The following is an 18,132-nucleotide window of genomic DNA, read 5'->3' as shown; positions in this document are numbered from 1 at the left end:
CCTCACTCCTCTATTAAGCAAATGCATGGAGCGTGTAGTGAGTAAGGAGCTCTCACTGCAAACAGCTAAGTGCATGGACCCCATGCAGTTTGCTTATAGAGCCAGTCGAGGTGTAGAGGATGCCACTCTTACTTTATTGGACAAAATACATAGTCATTTAGATAAACCCAAAACATATGTCCGTGTCCTTTTTATGGACTTCTCCTCTGCTTTTAATACGGTCCAACCCCATCTTCTCCTAAAACGCCTGTGTGACCTGAACGTCAGTAGCAATCTCATTTTGTGGATTAGGGAGTTCCTGAGAGAGAGACCCCAGCGAGTCTGTATTAACACATCCACTGCCAAGGGCTAATCTCATAATGTACTCACCAGTGCCAAGGTGTTTTTGTTGTTTTTTTGTTTTTTTCATGTCGCCATAGATCTTGTTAAAATCCTTAAGATTGAGCGCTACACAGTCTGTTTACATCCGCGAGATCTCCCTGTATCTCCCAGTGAAAACCACGTGTCAAACGGGGCATCCATGTTTGAGTTAGAGCGGATTACGTTAAACAGTGAAATGCGAGGAGAAAAAACTACAGGAAGAGAATTGAGTTTCAGTTTCGTCTGTAGAATGGGAGCGGGCGTGATCGTGAAAACCGGATCCCAAATAATTCTATTTCCTGTCATCAAACCGGAAACGGAAGTGGATCAAAAAAAATCCGAAAGTGCACCCGGACCGCGCATGCGCGAAAAGACCGCAGCCCGTAGGGCTACGGTCTCGGCGCTTAACAGTTGGATTTAACGGCCCGTAGGACTACGGTCTTGGCAGTTAATGTGTTAATAACACTCTGTCTGACTGCCTTGTCCTAAACACTGGTGTGCCACAGGGGTGCGTTTTATCCCCTCTGTTATTCTCCCTATACACAAATGAGTTGAAATACAATAACAAAGACTTCTCTCTCATAAAGTACACGGACGACATGGCCCTGGTTGCCTGCCTGCAGGACGTTTCCAGTCCCTCTTACTCCCAGCACATCGACCGTATTGCCACCTGGTTTGACAGCAGCTTCCTTGACCTTAATGTCACTAAGACCAAGGAACTGTGCTTGGGAGGGGGGTCAAGAGCAGAGGGCTCAGGGTCCATCTTTAGGCCTGTTACTATGAGTGGGGGGGAAGTGGAGCAGGTCAGTGACTTTAAATATCTGGGAACGACCATAGACAATAAACTCACCTTTCAGACCAATGCAGACAACATCTATAAAAAGGCAAGGCAGCGGCTTTATCTTCTCAGGAAACTGAGAAGTTTTAATGCCAGTAAACACACCCTGACCATGGTCTATAGATCACTCACTGAGAGTGTTCTCACTTTTAACATCGTGTCCTGGTTTGGGAACCTCTCAGTTAGAGATAAAAACAAGCTCACCCAGGTAGTCAACCAGGCAAGTAAGATCATTGGAGACAAACAATTGCAACTTCAGGACATATACAACCGCTCCATAACCAAAAAAGCAATTCAGATTTACAATGATTCTACCCATCCTCTTCACTCTGAATTTGACTTGTTGCCATCGGGCAGGAGGCTTAGGGCAAAACTAGCAAGAAAGAAGGGTTACAAAACGTCGTTTGTGCCAACTGCTGTGGACATTTTAAATAAGAAAATGTTTAGATAGTCTAATCGCCACTGCTGATGACCACTGTTGTGTTAATGTGAGTGCATTTTTATATAGTATTTTAATGCACCTGTGTATTTTTGTAATGTTTTATTGTTGTAACTGACTGCTGGTGTGCCAGACAAATTTCCATTTCATGTCAATTTAATGGACAATAAAGTTTCTTTATCTTTATCTTTATCTTATGTGTGTGTGTGTGTGTGTGTGTGTGTGTGTGTGTGTGTGTGTGAGCGTGTGCGTGTGTGTGTGCGTGTGTGTGTGTATTACCCTAATATTACTTATTTTTGCATGATCGTCATAATCGTTTCCATGTTGAACATTTTTCACACATTTTCAAATAAAAAAAAAAGCATAAATAGCAGATCTACAAGCTCACAACGCATCACTTTGTGACGCGTTGTAAGTGTGTAGATCTGCTATTTCTGCAAATGTATACAATTATTCAATATGTCGATAATGTATTTGTATATTTAAGTTGTTTACTGTGCAATTTTTGATTACAGAGCCTAAAAGGCAAAGGGAAATGTACTTTGTATTCATATGTTCCAATGTGTTCAACACCAAACACACTATTACATTGTTACGGCAATTATTTGAGTGACAATTAATGGTCAACATAAATGTGTGATGGTGACAGTGACAGTCCTAGTATTACTATAGTAATAGTAGACCCTGTATATAATATACTAGTATATAACCCTAGTATTACTATAGTAATAGTAGATCTATAGTAATAGTTACTATAGTAATAGTAGATCTTGATAAATAGACGTTGTGAGGAACCATTTTCCTGGTTCCTCATAAGAAAGAATTGTTATTTTAAGGTTTGCAAAAGATGCTTATAGATACAGGTTTACAATTACACAAAGATTCAGGTTGGAGTTAGGATTAAGATTAATTTAGAGGTTATAGGTTTAGGTTTTGGAATTAGAATAAAACACGATTTACAACATAGTTGCGTGTGTCGTGCATCAAAAAATAAAAAAATCTACAAGCTCGCAACGCTGTTGTGATTGGCTATTTTTATATGGCAATTAAAATATTTCACCGGAAGAAATAGAAAACTTCCAGTGAACAGATCTGTAGGGGGCGGGAGTGGAGTAACATTTGTTCCTTCCAGTGAAATATTTTCTTTTATGTCCAAACAGTGTATTGTTTGGACGTGAGGTGGAGGGCTCTGAGTGTTCCCACAAAAAGAAGTAGGCTTTCAACACATTAACCCATTAACACATTGAGTGCCAATCTCGTAGATCTACGTGAACCTACTTAATTGCGCAGCGTGCCAGTCGCGGTACTGAACTATTATCCATATCCGGAGATTTTTGTTCCCACCCGCCTAAAAATATATGTTCCAGGGACACCCGGAAGCAAAGATTCAAGTTAAAACATTTCGCTTTAAAACAATATATATTAAAAGATTTGCACACATTTTCACGATTTTTCAAAAAATAGCAGATCTACAAGCTTGTAGCGCGGCACTCGGTGCCGCGCTACGAGCTTGTAGATCTGCTATATTTTGAATAGCCAAAGTGTAAAATAATGCTTTTTTAGCTCAAATCAAAAAGTGACACAGATGCTTCTTCAGGTCTTAAAAGGGTTAAAACCATCTTTGTTTTGGCGAGTAGAGAAAGTGTAGTTTTTATTTTGACTAAAGACGAGAGGCTGCGCAGCCTGCGCTACCGGGGGTGTTCAGGCAACGGCTCCAAAGTACCACAGCGTTAAGGTGAACGCTGTTCTTTGTCGCAGCGTAACGTTCTCAACACGTGCGTTTGTTTGTGTATATCCGTTGTCACGGCAACCTAGCTGCTGCGAAATGCCGAGTGTCTTTATTATTAGGTAAACCTCGACTCTAGTGGACTACCAGTGGGTCAAATGTGTCAACTAGTAAAAATCACTAGTCGTGAAAGCCCTAGTGTGTGTGTGTGTGTGTGCGTGTGCGTGTGCGTGTGCGTGTGCGTGTGCGTGTGTGCGTGTGTGTGTGTGTACCTCCTCATCCTCCTCTAGGTACTGGTTGTATCGTTGCTCCATCATCTCTCTCTGCCATCGCTCCTGTTCCACCGTCTGCTGGATCAGCTGAGCCACCTCGCTCTGCTCGCCCGGCTTCTCTCGACCAATCATGAACCTGAGCACATTCAAACGCACCAATCATGAACCTGGCGCAGAGTCCTGCAACGGGCCAGGTACCCGCTTTTGACGTGTGAAAACAGGTGAAAAATATACCTTTATACGTTCACGGGGACGGGGACGGGCGGTACTGAACTAAACACGGTGGGTAACATTCTATTGTGAAAATCAGAGAGCACTGTTTCCGCCCAAACAACGTCACTTGTGTAACTTAACACAGCACAACGGCATGGAGCACGCCGGTCACTTATCTTAACTCACAAAAACACATTCAACATCCTGTTAAACCTTCAAATTAAAACCATCTGACAATGTAAACAACGACACGTGCGTACTGCGTATATGCGCGTTCTCGTGCGTGGCTGTATACGGAAAGCTCCCTCCTCCGTTCTTCACTTGACGTGCAGATTTCTGAACGAACCTGATCACTGTGTATAGTTAAAGGCTGCTATCTTCTGTTAAAAGCATTTCAACACATTTTTTAAATTGAGTGACTGTCTGTAGGCTATTTACATTTTACTGCATGTAATCACGGGTAAACGGGCGGACAACGGGTCCATTATTTGACGGGCGGGTCTGGTTTGTAAATTGATATAATCACGGGTGACGGGTCGGTCTACGGATCTGATTATTGACGGGCGGGGCGGGTGCGGGTTGTCAAAATTGAACCTGTGCAAGACTCTGCCCTGACCACATTCAAACATAAATGCACGTGTATGGCATTTAAGGACTTTTAAGACCTTTTGAATACCTCAAAAATATTTAAAAAAAAGAAAAGAAAAGAAAGTAATCAACAAAAATACTATAAAACTGCTCAAACATTGACCGAATTGTCAAATAACAAAAAGGCAAAAAAATATAAAATAGGGTTAGTTTGTTTCTTTGGAACCGAGTCAAACTAGTTGTAATGCCTCAACTCCAACAATTCCAAGTACTTGTCAGGATGGGGGGTCCCCAGTTCAAATATGATTATTTTTGGGGGTCCCCAGTTTTTTGGGGGGTCCCCAGTTCAAATATGATTATTTTAGGGGGTCACAGCCTGAAAAGGTTCACATTCAGTTGGAGAAAGAATAGAATAGAAAGGCAACAGGAGTCGAGGGCTGAGAAGAAATGTAATACATACTGAGAGATATGCAAGTCATAGCAGTGTCAGTCCCGTGTGTGTGTGTCTGTGTCTGTGTCTGTGTGTGTGTGTGTGTGTGTGTGTGTGTGTGTGTGTGTGTGTGTGTGTGTGTGTGTGTGTGTGTTACCTGACAGTTCCAGTAGTATTTCTGAGGACAGAAGCAGCAAAGGCTTGTGTGACTCCAACCAGACTGATCCCATCCACCTCCACGATGAGGTCATTCACCTGGATGCTACACACACACACACACACACACACACACACACACACACACACACACACACACCACATGTACGCACACGCACACAAGAAAGAAGTGTGACTTCCTGTAAGACATGTGGTAAACTGATGTAGCTCTTCAGACTCAGCACTCACCCTAGCCTAGACGACCATGCAGCCTTATGCAAAGGTTAAAATGTAACTTAGATGTGTATAGTTTCAACGTAAAATAAAACAAATATATTATACTGTTTAGACTGATGATAGCTTCCTGGTTTACCTATGATCCTAGATTGCTATTTCTATGCATTTGATGTATTGTGTTTTCCTTGCTTACAGTAAATCACTCTGGATTAAGAGTGTCTGCTAAATGCCTAAATTGTAAATGACTAAAAAACGACAAATGCAATATACCATAATATGGGCGGGGGTGTTGACGTGCAGCCCCACCGACCAATGAGCCGTCTACCTATTCTAGTCTATGTATTAACATAGAATAAGAATAAAGGTATGTTTATCTACATGTGTATTAACATGTAGAATAAAGGTATGTTTATCTACATGTGTATTAACATGTAGAATAAAGGTATGTTTATCTACATGTGTATTAACATGTAGAGTAAAGGCATGTTTATCTACATGTGTATTAACATGTAGAATAAAGGTATGTTTATCTACATGTGTATTAACATGTAGAATAAAGGTATGTTTATCTACATGTGTATTAACATGTAGAGTAAAGGTATGTTTATCTACATGTGTATTTACTCATTCTCGTGTGGTCAGATTACCCAGAATGCATTGTGACGTCATTAACGATCAGATTCTTACCGTCCGTCTCTGTGCGCTGCTCCTCCGTCCGTCACCGTCTTCACGAAGATACCCAACTTCTCCAGTCCCATGTCTGCTCCTGCACCCATTCCTATGATACTGATGCCCAGGCCGTCTGCATCTGGAATGATAGAATATACACACTGATCACTCATCCCTATGATATATATATATCTAGAATATACACACTGATCACTCATCCCTATGATATATATATATCTAGAATATACACACTGATCACTCATCCCTATGATATATATATATCTAGAATATACACACTGATCACTCATCCCTATGATATATATATATATATAGAATATACACACTGATCACTCATCCCTATGATATATATATATATATCTAGAATATACACACTGATCACTCATCCCTATGATACTGATGCCCAGACCATCTGTGTCTGGAAGGATATAAATGGTAAATGGTGCATTTATATAGCGCTTGTTATCCAAAGCGCTTTACATAGATTGTGCATTACATTCACACATTCACACACACATTCACACACACATTCACACACACATTCACACACCGATGGAGGAGGAAACCATGCAAGGTCATCGGGAGCAATTAGGGGTTCAGAGTCTTGCTCAAGGACACTTCCACACTAAAGGCCTTTGCAGACAGGGTGCGGTTAGTCAATCAGTTTTTACCGCATACGAAAAGATGCACGAATCGAACTGGGTTCGATTGGAAAAAACGCGGCATCGGCGCATCGCATCGCCGCACGGTAAATTGGGAGCCGGTGTGCATGAGGTCATTGAGAACCATGTGTTCATTTAAAAAATGATGTTGTCAGTTTTTTCCGTGCGAAAAATCGCACCCCGTCTGCAAAGGCCTTAACTCTGGGGGAACCCGGGATCTAACTGGAAACCTCACGGTTCCCATCCGGCCACTCTACCCCTGAGCCACTGCCACCCCATTGTGCGTGCGTGCGTGCAACATATTTTGAAATGGGGGTCCGTGGCCAAATGCATATCATTTTGGGGGTCCTTGACATGAAAAAAGTTTGAGAACCACTGACATGGAAACATACGTTTTTTTAAAAACAGTTCGGATTTAGAGGACATTTGGAGGATGTTCCAGGGACCCCCAGAAGACCCCAGGGACCCCCAGAAGACCCCAGGGACCCCCACAAGCAAAGATTTGAGTTACAAATGTTGAGTTGAAAATATTCAACAAAGGTTTGCACAAATTTTTCACGATTTAAAATAAAATATCCCAAAGACATCTTGAAATGACACAGATGCGTCACCGGTCTAAATAAGTTAAAGAGGAAAACCTGCAGAGCAGCAGGTCAGCCACTGTAAACATAGTGTATAGTAAACAGGCATTAGTGCAGCAGCCTGGTCTATTCTGTCTTTGGGATTTTAATCATTAACGGTACGGCTGAGGACATTTAAAAGCTCATTAGCCCGTCACATAATTAGCCGCTAATTAGCGCCGGGCTAATCTCCTCCCCTCGACACACAATCCCATAACTGGATAACGTGCTAACGGATAGCCTATAGCTTCCACTGACCAAGTGTGTGTGTGTGTGTGTGTGTGTGTGTGTGTGTGTGTGTGTGTGTGTGTGTGTGTGTGTGTGTGTGTGTGTGTGTGTGTGTGTAAACATTGTGAGCACCGTTTTCCTGGTGAAATGGTTGTTTTATGGTTAATAAAATAAATGTTTAGAGTTAAGAGGAACGAGCGTTTTTTGTTATGTTATGATTTTTAGTTTAAGATTTTTGTTTTGTTTAGATTTTTTGTTTGCTATGATTTTTGTTTTGTTTTGAATGTGTATTTGTATTTAGGCGTTAGGTTTGGAGTTATTCTGACTTATAGTTAGTTGTGCCCCCAGACATCATGCAGCAAAAATAGCCAATCTAGTTGTGAACTTGTAGATCTGCTATCTATAAAACGGACACTTGTTTTGATCGGCATTGCACTGATTGTAATGGGAAATTTCGATATTTAGAAAAAAATATTCTAAAATAGCAGATGTACAAGCTCGCAAGCTTGTAGATCTGCTATTTTAGAATAACCAACATATAAATGGATAAAGTAGTTAAAATGATTGTAAGATGGTAAATGGTGCATTTATATAGCGCTTTTATCCAAAGCGCTTTATATAGATTGTGCATTACATTCACACACACATTCATACACACATTCATACACACACACTCACACATTCACACACACATTCACACACATTCACACACACATTCACACACACATTCATAAACACATTCACACACACATTCATACACACACACTCACTCACACATTCACACACACATTCACACACACATACATTCACACACATTCACACACACATTCACACACACATTCATAAACACATTCACACACACATTCATACACACATTCATACACACATTCATACACACACACTCACACATTCACACACACATTCACACACACATACATTCACACACATTCACACACACATTCATACACACACACTCACTCACACATTCACACACACATTCACACACACATACATTCACACACATTCACACACACATTCACACACACATTCATAAACACATTCACACACACATTCACACACACATTCATACACACATTCATACACACATTCATACACACACACTCACACATTCACACACACATTCATAAACACATTCACACACCGATGGAGGAGGAAACCATGCAAGGCACCAACCTGCTCATCAGGAGCAATTAGGGGTTCAGTGTCTTACTCAAGGACACTTCAACACTAACTCTGGGGGAGCCTGGCATCGTACTGGGAACCTCATGGTTCCCATCCGGCCGCTCTACCCCTGAGCCACTGCATAGTGTGTGTGTGTGTGTGTGTGTGTGTGTGTGTGTGTGTGTGTGTGTGTGTGTGTGTGTGTGTGTGCGCGTACCTTTCTCCAGCTCCACAGGGAACAGGTCCAGTCGCTCCACTCTCTTCTCCAGCTCGTACTCGGCCGAGGCGGCCATGGGGTCAACGTCCTCGTTACGGCGGTCGTAGTCCTCGTTAGAGTACGTACTGAACACCTGCACACACACACACACACACACACACACACACACACACACACACACATTTTAACCATTTATTTATGTCCACACAAAGGAGAGTATACAAGGACACAAATATTAAAGTGGCAGTAAGATTACATCACAAAAACATGGAATACGTCTTCATGATACAATAAGCATGTCACTCAGTACTCTATGGGTAGAAGTAACAGCGTCTCCGCCATATGTGGCGGCTGCCAATTATAGCAGAGACAGAACGATACTTTGCGGAAAGATGCTAACGTCTCCGGTAGGAGACTCAAAGTTGACACTTCTTCTACCGGAGCCGCTGCCAGTCATCACATTATTGCCTTAGGAATGCGACAAAAACTAAACTCCATGAATTCAAGTCTTAACACCTTAGGTGCCAAAACCGTAAATCTACATGAAATCAATCTTTTTGTTTTTTTCCACAAGGGGGGGGGCTAGCGCAGCTCTGGAATCACCCACGGTGACTCTGAGAAGGAAGGGACAGATGGATCACCGTGCCCAAAAAACATTCCATCTCCTTGCAAAAAAACTCCATATTTCCTTAACCTTTTACAGTGGGGAAAACCACTCATTTTCGATCCGCGATCACTCCGCCGTGGTGACTCGCGTGAGAGACGTTATTGTTCCAGGCGTTAGCCAGGACCGTCCACCATGGTGCACGCATATATTGTTTGCAATCGGGTGCTCGTCGTGGAGACTGCAGCTGTAAACAGCGTAGCGCTACAAACGGTGAGATCTCTGGCACTCAACGTCACTTTTTTAATACAACTCTGGAAGTCTTAATTAGTGCAAGTTCTATCACATTTTTATGAAAATAACTTGTGGGGAAAGTACAAAAAAAACCTATAATCTGTGAATGCTCATGATTCATGTGATCCCTACTTCAGTACTTCAGTCAGTGAGGTCCAGGGCTGAACCTGACAGATATTGAGACCAATATGACTTGTACTCTTGTACTATATAAACATTGTAATCATCCTTAACCTTGAAGTTAAATTCATTATTTCCGTGGACTTAAATATCCTTGTTGTATTTGATGGCCTTCCTGCCCTGGCATTTGGCCTTTGTGCCCTCAAAACATTGACAAAACCAAAAGGCCAAGCGGCCTTGTCCCTAAAATGACCAAATTCCAGGCCTGGCAAAATCAGGGGATGACACTAAGGTCTCAGAGGCACTTGACCGTTGGGCAAGTGCAGGTCATGTTCTAATTGCCCAACACACACACCCTAGAGTTAAATAGTCACCATTCTTTTTAGCTGGGAAAGAATGTTGGAATGGGCTGAAATTGAAACACGTCTCTGGCCACGTTCAGGTGTTTAGACAGATAAATATCTCGTGTTGTGTTTATAGACGGTTGCGTCCCCTCTCAAACGCGTACTTGCCCTGTTGGGCAAGCCCAAAGCAAACTCCACCTGCCAGAACGTTGTATTTACCTGCCGGGGGCAGGTGGGCAACGCCTGCAAGCTCACAGCGTACCGCGTACTAATTGAAAGTAATGCTGCACTTTATACACAACTCACTTTAGTATTCAAATATATATCGCGTTCTAAAACGCTGCCATTTCCTCAGTGCAATAACATATGAGCAAAGTAAAACATTGTTTCAGTCTTAGCTTTAAATAGATATACTTTGCACCTTTTGTACCTCTGCTTTTGTATTTATGCTTTGTTTCCCCTGTGTAGTGTAATGTAATGTACTCTATTGTCTGCTTGTTTTTATTAAAAAAAGAAAGAGGAAAACTTTGCAATCTTGTAGAACCCTACGTAGATCTGTCCGTAGCGTTAGAAGGAGTTCTCCTCAGCGCTATGGGACTTTTCGAGCCGTTGCCCGCGGCACAGGACACAAAGCCAAAATAAAAGATCGCTACTCAACCAAAACAAAGGCGGTTTTAAGACGTTGAAAGGTGCTTTCCTTAGTGGGAACCTTACACTCGGAGCCCCCCACCTCATGTCTAAAATAAGCTTTTTGGCCCGAAAAGAAAATATTTCACCGGAAGGAAAACTTTTTTTAGTTACTCCACTGCGTCCTCTACAGCAGGGTCTTCAACCTTTTCAGGCCAAGGACCCCCTAGCTGAGAGAGAGATGAAGCAGGGACCCCCTCTATATTGTATAAAAGTGTGTTTCAGATAAACTTTTGCTGCTCTTTTTTTCCCTCTAAACCTATAACTCTTAGTTATAGGTTATAGGTTATTAGTTATTATTAGTTATAGTTAGTTATTAGTTATTAAAAAATGGCAGATCTACAAGCTCACAACGCCTCGCAGCGCGAGGCGTTGTGAGCTTGTAGATCTGCTATTTTTTGGGCCAAAGTTCTCCTCAGAAAAGGGATGCTAAGGGTTCAAGTGGTTAATGTAAAAGAGAAAATCATATCACAAAGATTTGGCGGACCCCCTGTAGTAACTCTGAGGACCCCCTAGGGGTCCCGGACCCCCTGTTGAAGACCCCTGGTGTACAGATCTGGTCACTGGAAGTTTTCTATCGACAATTTTGTGTGTGTGTGTGTGTGTGTGTGTGCGCTTGCGCGCTCATTCCTCAACACAAAAACAGCTCCCATTGTCATGATAGTTCCTGTCCACGCCTGTGTGTATACGTGTGTGTGTGTGTGTGTACTGTAAGTTAGCTATACTCTAGGTAGATTAGCCTCCAGTCAGTAGACATAAATAGACATAGAAGCTAATCCAGACTGTAGAATAGGAAACAGCTACTGTAGCTACGATAACCCCTCACCTCTCTCTCTCTCTTTCTCTTTCTCCCCCCCAACAAAAGTTCTACTCAGGGCAAACTTAGTTGTTATCTCTCAACTCCCAGTGTGTGTGTGTGTGTGTGTGTGTGTGTGTGTGTGTGTGTGTGTGTGTGTGTGTGTGTGTGTGTGTGTGTGTGTGTGTGTGTGTGTGTGTGTGTGTGTGTGTGTGTGTGTGTGTGTGTGCGTGCGTGCGTGCGTGCGTGCGTGCGTGCGTGCGTGCGTGCGTGCGTGCGTGCGTGCGTGCGTGCGTGCGTGCGTGCGTGCGTGCGTGCGTGCGTGCGTGCGTGCGTGCGTGCGTGCGTGCGTGCGTGCGTGCGTGCGTGCGTGTGACCCCCAAAATGATATGGAAGCAAAGATTTGTGTTAAAAATGTTCACCTTAAAAAAAAAAGTTGAAAGATTTGCGAACATTTTAAAGATTTTTCAAAAATAGCAGATCTACATAGCCCGGCACTTGGTGCCGCGCTATGAGCTTGTAGCTCTGCTATTTTTGAAAAATCCCCGGCACAAAATATTTTTTGAGATGGGGCCCATCAGCCAAATACATAATTTTGGGAGTCCTTGACATGAAAAACTATGAGAACCACTGTGGCTACAGCAGTGATTATTCACACAGAAACCTCCTCACTGGTAGGTGAGTTATAGGACACGACAGCAGTGACAACACACACAATGTGACCATTTATTCATTGGTAGAACGACCACATTGGGAAGAAAAGTAAAAACACACTCACACACACACACTTGTTGCTGCTGTTTGTTAGGTTGCACACACACACACACACACACACACACACACACACACACACACTGTGACTCTCTCTAGAGGAAGTGCAAACACACATCATGTTGTCATGTTTCACAATCTGCTACTAACTTCACTAACACACACACACACACACACACACACACACACACACACACACACACACACACACACACACACACACACACACACACACACACACACACACACACACACACACACACACACACACACACACACACACACACACACACACACACACACACACACACACAGGGGAATTTCAGCTCTTTGATTTCACCACAGTTCTTCCTGCTGATGCAGCTTAAAGTGCGCGTGAGATAATCTTTCTCTCTCTCTCTCCATTCTCTCCTCATTGCTCTCTCTCCCTAAAGACCTGAGTCCAACAGATAAATGCTGACCATAACACACACACACACACACACACACACACACACACACACACACACACACACACCCCCCCCCCCTACCTTATGGTGTGAAACAGACCAACAGTGGAAGTGTAACATGAATGTCCCCACATTGTGAGGACACTCACTGTGTCAGTCAGGTGACTCACAGAGAGAGAGAGAGAGAGAGCGCGAAAGAGAGAGCGAAAGAGAGAAAGAGAGAGAGAGAGAGAGAGAGAGAGAGAGAGACAGAGACAGATCGAGAGAGAGAGAGAGAAACCTCAGTACACATGCAGGGAACTGACAACCATTACATTTGGGACAACATGGAGAAAATAAAACACACAAAATGAACTGAAAGTCACAAAACCTTTTGTCACTTCCTGTCCTACAGCCAGTCCAGAGAGAACCAGAGAGGTTCAGAGTGTCTGTCTGAAGACCAACAAGCCTAATATCTGTCCCCTCTCTTCATCAACTAACAGCTCTGTTCCTAAAGCCTAATATCTGCCCTCTCTCTCTACCATCAACTAACAGTCCTGTTCCTAAAGCCTAATATCTGCCCTCTCTCTCTACCATCAACTAACAGTCCTGTTCCTAAAGCCTAATATCTGCCCTCTCTCTCTACCATCAACTAACAGTCCTGTTCCTAAAGCCTAATATCTGCCCTCTCTCTCTACCATCAACTAACAGTCCTGTTCCTAAAGCCTAATATCTGTCCTCTCTCTCTACCATCAACTAACAGTCCTGTTCCTAAAGCCTAATATCTGTCCTCTCTCTCTACCATCAACTAACAGTCCTGTTCCTAAAGCCTAATATCTGTCCTCTCTCTCTACCATCAACTAACAGTCCTGTTCCTAAAGCCTAATATCTGTCCTCTCTCTCTACCATCAACTAACAGTCCTGTTCCTAAAGCCTAATATCTGTCCTCTCTCTCTACCATCAACTAACAGTCCTGTTCCTAAAGCCTAATATCTGTCCTCTCTCTACCATCAACTAACAGTCCTGTTCCTAAAGCCTAATATCTGCCCTCTCTCTACCATCAACTAACAGTCCTGTTCCTAAAGCCTAATATCTGTCCTCTCTCTACCATCAACTAACAGCCCTGTTCCTAAAGCCTAATATCTGCCCTCTCTCTTCCATCAACTAACAGTCCTGTTCCTAAAGCCCCCACAGCCGTCTAGAAGTCCTAAAGACATCCAGGCCTCTGGAATGGACACATAGAGCAGTGGTTCTCAAACTTTTTCATGTCAAGGACCCCCAAATTGCCACTTATTAGCCCACGGACCCCCATTTGAAAAGATATGCCAGGGACCCCCATAAGAGAAGATTTCTACGGCTCTAGCAGTGATTCTCAACCATTTCAATTTCAAGGACCCCCAGTTTGACATGCATTAGGGCTGCGGACCCCCATTTAATGGTATTTATATCTCTGGGACCCCAATTTATATAGTAAAATCAATGTTAATTTAACTCTGAGAGTGTACAAATGGAACCAAATGGACCCGTCAGGGTCCATTTGGTTACATTTGTACATGAGATGGACCGCTCCTAAACATCCTCCTGCTCACCATTCTTCATCTAAAATCTAAGCTCTGCCTAGATTTCTATTTTAGTGTAGGTTACAGGGGCGCCGATTTATGTCCGCGCTATTGGGTGCGACGCATGTGCACGCCAGCGCATTACTTAACCACATTACTTTAATGCGGTTAATTTGGTTAATTTGGTACAAAATGTACTCCATGAAGTGCAGATGTCGGAGGTTATTTATTTTTCTTTTTTTTGTGATGAGTTTGTGATGGGTGCTGGTCATTTCTCCTGGCTGCTTTAGCCCCGAGGCACCCACAGTATCGGCGCCCTTGGTAGGTTACAAGGACATGACATTTTACTACTTCTAATGATGCAGTCTACCTGGTCATGAATCAAATGAACATTCCATGCGCTGCGTGCATCACTTGTAGTGTTCCGCGCCCCCGTTTAACACATCGACCACCAGAGGTTATAATTATAGGTCATAATGTACTCACCAGTGCCAAGGTGTTTTTGTTGTTTTTTTGTTTTTTTCATGTCGCCATAGATCTTGTTAAAATCCTTAAGATTGAGCCGTCCATGGTCTGTTTACATCCGCGACATCTCAACGTATCTCCCAGTGAAAATCACGTGTCAAACGGGGCATCCATGTTGTAGTTAGAGCGGATTACGTTAAACAGTGAAATGCGAGGAGAAAAAACTACAGGAAGAGAATTGAGTTTCAGTTTCGTCTGTAGAATGGGAGCGGACGTGATCGTCAAAACCGGATCCCAAATAATTCCGTTTCCGGTCATCAAACCGGAAGCGGAAGTGGATCAAAAAAATTCCGAAAGTGAACCCGGACATGTTTTTTTTTTTTTCTAAATTTTTATCCCGCGATTTTTGTAACCCATTTTTTTCACCCGGTGCCAATTTCCTAAGTGATCCTGGGCACTACACCAGCCCTACACCAGTATTACACCTGTCACCCCACAGTAGGGAGGCCAGGGCCGAGCTCATGCTTCCTTCAGGCATGAGAGCCAACTGACCTTCTTGTCACCTGACAGGGGGGAGTTTCCCTTGTTGGACGTAGCGCGTGGAAGGAACACGTTATTCCAACCAGTTCCCTTCCCCTCCATCAGGCGCCCCGGCTGTCATGGGGGAGGCGGTATAGTGACCAGGATTACTACATGTTTTTGTGAGGGTATTAACTACCCTAGGAGACACGGGGAGAACATGCAAACTCCACACAGAGTAGGCCCTTTCGCCAACCCCACCTAGGGTATGGGCGCTGATGACGCGGAGGAGAAGACACGCCCCCAGACACGAACCCGGACATGTTTAGCGCGAAAAGACCGTGGACCGTAGGGCTACGGTCTCGGCGCTTAACAGTTGGATTTAACGGACCGTAGGACTACGTTCTTGGCGGGTAATGTGTTAACACCATAAAAGGCGTGCGTTGAAGGGCCGTGTGCAAAATGCAACATGAAGACTAAAGCATTATAGTGCGCAGTACGATGGTGTCACTCATCAAAAAGGGCAGATCTACAAGCTGTCGACGCTTCACATGGCGATGCCAAGCTGTGAGCTAAGTAAGTCTCTCCTGATATGGATCGTCAGCGGAAAGGTTTGTAAATAAAGTATTGCTCTCGTGTGTAGATGAGACAATGTTTTTTACAAATATAGAATAAAAATGTAGTTAGCAGCGACGTCACAGGACCAAACAGTACGCTAATAAAGCATGGAAGGATATCACACACACACACACACACACACACACACACACACACACACACACACACACACACACACACACACACACACACACACACACACACACACACACACACACACACACACACACACACACACACACACACACACACACACACACACACACAATATAGTTTTTCTACTGAGCTACTTGCTCACCGTTGCAGAGTTGAAATAAAAATCAAAGTGATGATAAAGCTGGAATCTGATATGGATTATTATTGGATCAGAGCTGTATTGATCACAGAGGGTGATGTAAATGCATCCTTTATGGATTATCATACATCCTATCTGCTGTCCTACATGGGGAACCGGACACACATTTCATCTACATCAGATGTTAAGATGAACTGAAGGATGTTTGCGTGGCGTTCAGGTGGTCAACAAGTGTCATAAATGATACCTGATTAACTAATAACATAACTACCGCTACATTGGAGGTGGCTTATTTTCCATAAGCCATTTTCAGCCCTATAACCCTGAAGACCAAAACAGCAGAGCTCACAATGCGTCGCACACAGCGACGCATTGTGAGCTTGTAGATCGGCTGTCTTCAGTGCACGACATCGGCATGTATCTAAATAGAGACCAGACACAACCCTAACTCTAAACCTTAAACCTGACCTCTAAATGTCTCAATTAAACCTTAAACCTGACCTCTAAATGTCTCAATTAAACCTTAAACCTGACCTCTAAATGTCTCAATTAAACCTTAAACCTGACCTCTAAATGTCTCATTTAAACCTGACCTCTAAATGTCTCATTTAAACCTGACCTCTAAATGTCTCATTTAAACCTGACCTCTAAATGTCTCATTTAAACCTGACCTCTAAATGTCTCATTTAAACCTGACCTCTAAATGTCTCATTTAAACCTTGAACCACAATGTCTATTTCTCACATTCTACAATACTTATGGAGATATTTGGGCCTCACAAGTGCGCACACACACACACACACACACACACACACACACACACACACACACACACACCTTGATGGGTCCCGTGCTGAATTGGATCTTCCTATTGGCCGGCGGAGACTCCTCCTCCTCGGGCAGCCCGTCGATCTCGTGGCAGCTGCTGATTGGTTGGTACGGCCGCTCGTCTTCGTCGTCGTCCTCCTCCTCCTCGTCCTCCTCGTCCAGCTGGCTTCCTGCTGAGTCGCTGTAGGCGCTGATGTCCACCATGTCTCCTTCTGACACCTCCTCCCTCCTCCAATCCTCTCCTATCTCCTCCTCTCCTAGGAGATTGATTGATTGATGTACTTTATTTAGTAAGACATGAGAACAGTACATAACAGTACATGGAAGTACAAATTCACAATACAAGGTCTACTAAACTGGAACTCTCATTAAGCACTAAGCTTGTTTAAGATGAGAACCCCATGCACACACATCATGATGTCATATGAGAGGCAGACAGATATACGCACTACTATACAGAATGTCATACAAACATACATACATACTGGTATGAAGAGTGAAAAATATGTACTAAAGAAGAAAAAGAGAGGGGGGGGGGGGGGGGTAGGGGGTAGGTTAGGACTTAGACGGGGGGCATTTTTGAATTGCAGCCTCCTGAAGGTGTATCTTTAGGGCAGTTTTGAAAGTGAGTAGGGTTTTACACTCCTTTACTCCTTTTGGTAGGGCATTCCACATTTTTGGTGAATAGCATGAGAACGAGTTCATTCCCTTAGTTGAGCCAAATCTGGGTTGAACATGCTTTGTGGAGCTGCCTCTGGTGTTATGATCGTGGACTTCATTAACATTTTTGAAGTATTTTGACAAATACAGGGGGATCCCAATGTTGTGGTGTATCTTGAAGACCAGGCCCATAGCAAGTTGCTGTACTCTGTCCTCAACCCTAAGCCATCCAATCCTAGCAAAATGAGCAGGGGTTAGATGGGTTCTGTGATTGAGGCCAAGAAGTAGC

At 43.3% G+C, this 18,132-nt stretch overlaps 1 protein-coding gene and 1 pseudogene across 2 annotated transcripts in view; both read right to left on the bottom strand.

Moving 5' to 3' along the window:
- The window catches only part of LOC308097960 (parvalbumin beta-like), a 212,342-nt pseudogene that overhangs the window by 47,053 nt on the left and 147,157 nt on the right, over nucleotides 1-18,132 (bottom strand). The gene's annotated exons all lie outside the window — the stretch shown is intronic.
- The window catches only part of ppp1r9ba (protein phosphatase 1, regulatory subunit 9Ba), a gene marked incomplete at its 3' end in the record, with an annotated part of 62,084 nt that overhangs the window by 17,948 nt on the left and 26,004 nt on the right, over nucleotides 1-18,132 (bottom strand). The window contains 4 exon segments of the mRNA XM_080448087.1: nucleotides 3,636-3,771; nucleotides 5,024-5,128; nucleotides 5,947-6,067; nucleotides 8,856-8,988. Coding sequence (XP_080304213.1) covers nucleotides 3,636-3,771; nucleotides 5,024-5,128; nucleotides 5,947-6,067; nucleotides 8,856-8,988 — 495 coding nt within the window.

Source organism: Gymnoscopelus braueri, assembly GCF_963280865.1.
Source record: "Gymnoscopelus braueri genome assembly, chromosome: 13".
Lineage (NCBI taxonomy): Eukaryota > Metazoa > Chordata > Actinopteri > Myctophiformes > Myctophidae > Gymnoscopelus > Gymnoscopelus braueri.
This window is presented reverse-complemented; position numbering and strand designations above follow the sequence as displayed.